Raw genomic sequence first — 5,674 nt, 5'->3', positions numbered from 1 at the left:
GTAGTTTAGTAAGTAAGTGATACAGGTAGTTTAGTAGAGTAAGGTAATAAGTAGTTTAGTAGATAAGTATGTAGTGGTACAGTGGTTGCAAATATTCCTCACTTGGCATTTTTCTATTTTGTTGCTTACAACATGTATATAAAAATGGAGTTAATGGGGTTGTTTTGTATCATTTGATTTACACAACATGCCTACACTTTGAAGATGCAAAATGTTTTTATTGTGAAACAAACAAAGATAAGACAAAAAACACAGATAACTTGGGAGCGTGCATAACTATTCACCCTCCAAAGTCTAACTTTGTTGAGCACTTTTGGCAGCAAACAGCTGCAAGTCTCTTGGGTATGTCTCTGTCATGTTGGCACATCTAGCGCACTGGGATTTTTGCCCATCTTCAAGGCAAAACTGCTCCAGTCCTTCAAGTTGGATGGGTTCCGCTGGTGTACCAGCAATTCTTTAAGTCATACACCAGATTCTCAATTGGATTGAGGTCTGGCTTTTGGACTCGGCAGTTCCAAGACATTTTAAATGTTTTCCCTAAACCACTCACTATGTGTTGTTTTAGCAGTATGCTTAGGGTAATTGTCCGTCTGGAAGGTGAACTGTCCGTCCCAGTCTCAAATCTTCTGGAAGTCTGAAACAGGTTCTGTCAAGAATTTCCCTGTATTTAGCGCCATCCCTCATTCTATAATTCTGACCAGTTACCAGTCCCGACGATGAAAACATCCCACACATGATTGCCTGACCAACAATGCTTTCACTGTGAGATGGTATTCTAGGGGGTGAGAGCTGTTGGGTTGCGCCAGACATAGTGTTTTTCCTTGATGAGAAAAAGCTCAATTTTAGTCTCATCTGACCGAGTTATCTTCTATGTGTTTGGGAGTCTCCCACATGCCTTTTGGCAAACACAAATGTGTTTGCTTTTGTTTCTTCTACACAATGGCTTTTTTTCTGCCACTCTTCTATAAGCCAGCTCTTGGAGTGTAGGCTTAAAGTGGTCCTGTGGGACGATACTCACCAATCTCTGCTGGAGCTTTGCAGCTCCTTCAGGGTTATCTTTGGTCTCTTTGTTGCCTCTCTTGATTAATGCCTCCTTGCTGGTCCGTGAGTTTCTGGTGGGCGGTCTCTTGGCAGTTGTGTGGTGCATATCTTTTTCCATTTTTTAATAATGGATTTAATGGTGCTCATGGGATGTTCAAAGTTTCGTATAATTTTTTATAACCAACCCTGATCTGTACTGTTCCCACAACTTTGTCCCTGACCTGTTTGGAGAGTCCTTTGGTCTTCATGGTGCACTTCGCTTGGTGGTGCCCTTGTTAGTGGTGTTTGCAGATCTCTGGGGTCCTTTCAGAACAGGTGTAATATAGCTGAGATCATGTGACGACTGTAATATGTAAAGTTCACCCTGTGTGGCAATCTAACAAATGATGTTGACTCTTTGAAGGTAATTGGTTGCAACAGGGTCTTATTTAGGGGCTTCATAGCAAGGGGGGTGAACACATATACACGCGACGCCTTTCGTGTTTTTTTATTTGGAATTTTTTTTAAACAGTAATTTTTTTTCATTTCATTCAACACAATTTTGGACTATTGTTTGTTTATGTCCCAGTCAACAATGAATCCCAATATAATATCAGACGTCCGGTTGTAATGCCAAACGAAACATAGGCAAAATTGCCAAGGGGATGAATATTTGCAAGGCACTGTGTTTTGGAGTTTAGGCAGAGCATAGGGAGTTTTAGGCATAGTAATAGGAGTTTAGGTAGAGTATAGGTAGTTGAGGTAGAGTTACGGGAGTTTTAGGTAGTTTAGGGGTAGAGTATACGGTATGTTTAGTTCGAGGTATAGGTAGTTTGAGGTAGAGTTAGGGGTTTAGTAGATTTAGGTATGTAGAGTTTGGGGGAGTTGAGGTGAGTTAGGGAGTTAGGTAGATGTATAGGAGTTTAGGTAGAGTAGTAGGTAGTTGAGGTGATAGGTATAGGGATATTAGGTAGGAGTATAGGGAGTTTAAGGGGTTAGAGTTATGGTAGTTTAGTAAGAGTTGGGTAGTTGTAGAGTTTGTAGGTAGTAGATATAGGTAGTTGAGGTAGAGTATAGGAGTTGAGGTAGAGTATCGAGGGAGTTTAGGTAGAGTATAGCTCAGTTTAGGTAGTATAGGGAGGTTTAGGTAGAGTATAGGAGTTTGAGGTAGAGTATGAGGGAGTTTTAGGTAGAGTTTTAGGGGAGGTTTAGTAGAGTTTAGGTAGAGTTTAGGTGAGTTTAGGTAGAGTTTAGGTAGTTTTAGGTAGAGTAATAGGTAAGTTTAGGTAGAGTTAGGTTAGTTTATAGGTAGAGTATAGGGAGTTTTAGGTAGAGTATAGGGAGTTACGTAGAGTTTAGAGGAGTCTTTAGGTAGAGTCTTAGGTGAGAGTAGTTAGTTTAAGGTGAGTTTGGGTAGAGTATAGGTGAGTTTAGGTAGAGTATATGCTTAGTTTAGGTAGTAAGGAGTTTAGGTAGTTGTAGTTAGGGTGAGTAAAGTTAATTTAAGTAGTAGTTTAGGTAGTGTAGTTAGGTAGAGTATAGGTAGTTTTAGGTTGAGTAAGGTAGTTTAGGTAGAGTATAGGGTAGTTTAGATAGAGTAACTAGGGTTAAGTTTGGTAGAGTATAGGTAGTTTTAGGTAGAGTATAGGATATTTAGGTAGAGTAAAGGTAGTTTAGGTGAGAGTTTTAGGTGTATTAGGTAGAGTATAAGGTAGTTATGGTTACGAGTATAAGGTGTTTAGGTAGAGTATAGGTTTTAAGGTAGAGTTAGGTAGTTTAGGGCAGAGCTAGGTATTTTAGGGTGAAGGTAGTTAGGTAGAGTATCAGGTAGTTTAGGTAGAGTATAGGCTTGAGTTAATAAGGGTATAGGTAGTTTAGGGGAGAGTATAGGTAGAGGTTGGTAGTAGGGAGTATAGGTTAGGTATAGGTTAGGTAGTAATAGGTAGTTTAGGTTTAGTATAGGTCGTACAGGTTAGAGTTTGTAGTTTAGCTAGAGTGTTGGTGAGTTTAGGTAGATTTCGTAGTATATATACTGGTAGTGTCTGCTATGGGTTATAAATGGATTAGATATAGTAATTGTCTCTGGTTGCCATGGAGTTATAAAATGTAGTTGTATATATTGGTATAGTGAAGGTATATATAGTCATTGTCTAATGGTTATAATGATTTTTGGTGATATATATGGTATGTCTTATGGTTAGAATATAGGGGTAGACATGGTGGATCTGAAACGGGCCTGTGGTTAGAAGTAGTGTACGCAGTACTGGTCAAGGCTTTTGGTGGCAGGGCATGGTTTGAATTGAAATGAAACCTTCTCCGTTCAGAGACGTGTGTGTAGGTGGCAGGGGAAGACTGCACCAGTTCAGAGACATGTGTATAGGGTGGCAGGGAAGGGACTGCCAGTCTCTAGGATGTGTGTATAGGTGGGCAGGGAGACTTGCAGTCCTAGAGTACGTGTGGTGGTGGCAGGGAAGACTGCCAGGTCTCAGGAGTTGGTATCGGAACTGCAGTAAGAACGTAATAGGTGGCAAGGGAGCTGGAGTCAGACTTGTTTGGTGCAGCAATCTCCATGAGACGCTGTGTAAGTGGACAACTGGCCAAGCCAGAGGAATGAAGCGGTGCAGTCTCAGAGACGTTGTGGTATAGGTTGGCAGCGGAAGACTGCAGATCTCAGGACGTGTGTTAGGTGGCTAGGGAATGACTGCAGTCTAGAGACGTGTGTATGGGTGAGGTGGACAAGACTGCAGTCTCAGAGACGTGTGTATAAGGTGGCAGGAAATGCCGCGAGCTTGTAGGCAACTGCGTCCAAAGAACGTGTGTATAGGTGGAGGGAAGACTGCAGTCTCAGGAGGATGTGCAGGATCCAGTAAAGTGCATAGTTGGCGATGCCAGCTAGGGCTGAGCGAACTATACATCGAAGAAGACAGTTCAGTAAATGTAATGTAGGAGCCATAACAAAGCTCGTATTTGGATCATTATTCTCCATTCACACAAAGTGTTTGGGGGGTATTCTTTAGAGAGCACAGGGGCATGTTGGGGGATATCTCTGAGAGGGAACAGGGGTGTTTGGGGGATATCTCTTGAGGACACAGGGGATGTGTGGGGGTATCTCTGAGAGGCACAGGGGGTGTTTGGGGGCATATCTTGAGGGAACAGGGGGGTTTTGGGGATATTCTGAGAGACACAGGGGGTGTTGGGGGATATTCTCTGAAGGGACCAGGGGGTGTTGGGATTATCTCTTAGAGGACAAGGGGATGTTGGGGGATATCTCTGAGAGACACAGGGGATGTTGGGGGAATTCTCTTAGAGGACACGGGGCATGGGGGGTATTCTGAGAGGAACAGGGGGTGTTGGGGGATATATTCTGGAGGACAGGGTTTGGGGATTCTCTGAAGAGGAACAGGGGGTGTTGAGGATATCTCTGAGGAAGGGGGTTTTGGGGGATATCTTAGAGGCCAATGTTGGGTTCTGAGAGGAACAGGGGGTGTTGGGGATATCTCTGAGAGGACACAGGGGTGTTGGGGATATCTCTGAGAGGACACACAGGGGGATGTTGGGGGTATCTCTGAGAGGACCACAGGGGATGTTGGGAGTCGAGAGGATGAATCTTCTGAGAGGACACGGGGGGTGTTGGGGATATCTTTAGAGGACACAGGCGGGGTTGGGGGATATCTCTGAGAGGACACGGGGTGTTGGGGGATATCTCTGAGAGGACACAGGGGATGTTGGGGGTATCTCTCTAGAGGAACAGGGATGTTGGGGGATTCTCTAGAGGACACAGGGGGTGTTGGGGGATATTCTGAGAGGAACAGGGTGTTGAGGGATATTCTGAGAGGACCAGGGGGTGTTGGGGGTATCTCTAGAGACACAGGGTGTTGGGGGATATCTTAGAGGAACAGGGGGTGTTGGGGAGTCTCTGAGAGAACAGGGGGTGTTGGGATATCTCTGAGAGGACACGGGGTGTTGGGGGTATCTCTGAGAGGACACAGGGGATGTTGGGGGGATATCTCTGAAGGCACGGGATGTTGGGGATATCTCTGAGAGGACACAGGGATTTGGGGATATGTCTGAAGGAACGGTTGGGGGATATTCTGAGAGGACACAGGGGTGGAGGTATCTCTGAGAGGACGGGGGTGTTGGGGATATCTTGAGAGGACAGAGGGGGTGTTGAGGGATATCTTGGAGACACAGGGGTGTTGGGGGAAACTCTGAGAGGACACAGGGGTGTTGGGGGATATCTCGAGAGGACCGGGGTGTTGGGGGATATCTCTGAGAGGAGGGTGAGGATTCAGAGGCAAATGGATGTTAAACCGTGTTGTTCTCAGAAGAGTTTGAAAACCGCAGGCTGAGTGTCAGACCTCAGCATCAGTCTAACGGCAGGACGGTGAATGGGTTTCAGTCATTGTTCTTCTCTGTGCAGTAGGAGCTTTCTCTCAGTGTTATAGGAGCTTTCTAATAGTGTTAAAGGAGCTTTCTCTCATTGTTATATAGAACTGTATCATGTAAAGGAGATTTTCTCAGTCTTATAGGATCTTATTCTCAGTGTTATAGGATATTTCTCAATGTAATCAGGAGCTTTCTGTTATAAGAGTTGTATCTCAGTGTTACATGATCTTATTCTCAGTGTTATAGGATATTTCTTGCAGGGTTATAT

The 5,674-nt window shown here is 44.3% G+C and overlaps 1 protein-coding gene across 1 annotated transcript; it reads right to left on the bottom strand.

Annotated features, from left to right (window-relative positions):
- Positions 1-4,323: 4,323 nt before the first annotated feature.
- On the bottom strand, positions 4,324-5,423 carry LOC139025410 (uncharacterized). Its single transcript, XM_070440531.1, has 4 exons — positions 5,396-5,423; positions 4,890-5,289; positions 4,643-4,788; positions 4,324-4,550 (listed from the first exon to the last, which is right to left on the bottom strand). The coding sequence occupies exons 1-4, from the start codon at positions 5,421-5,423 to the stop codon at positions 4,324-4,326; spliced, it is 801 nt and encodes a 266-aa protein (XP_070296632.1).
- Positions 5,424-5,674: the final 251 nt, after the last annotated feature.

The sequence above is a fragment of the Salvelinus sp. IW2-2015 genome, unplaced genomic scaffold, assembly GCF_002910315.2.
Source record: "Salvelinus sp. IW2-2015 unplaced genomic scaffold, ASM291031v2 Un_scaffold2631, whole genome shotgun sequence".
NCBI lineage: Eukaryota > Metazoa > Chordata > Actinopteri > Salmoniformes > Salmonidae > Salvelinus > Salvelinus sp. IW2-2015.
Note: the sequence above shows the minus strand (reverse complement) of the source record. Positions and strands in the feature narration are given on the sequence as shown.

Bases quoted from the DNA above. Each gene is read 5' to 3' on its own strand.
- LOC139025410 (XM_070440531.1), bottom strand. From the start codon at position 5,423: ATGACTGAAACCCATTCACCGTCCTGCC. The intron at 4,789-4,889 runs GTGTCTCTAGAG...TGTGTCCTCTAG, and splicing joins AAGATATCCCCCAACACCCT to AGAATCCCCCAACATCCCTG. The intron at 4,551-4,642 runs GTGTCCTCTCAG...GTGTCCTCTCAG, and splicing joins AGATATCCCCAACACCCCCC to AGATATCCCCAACACCCCTG.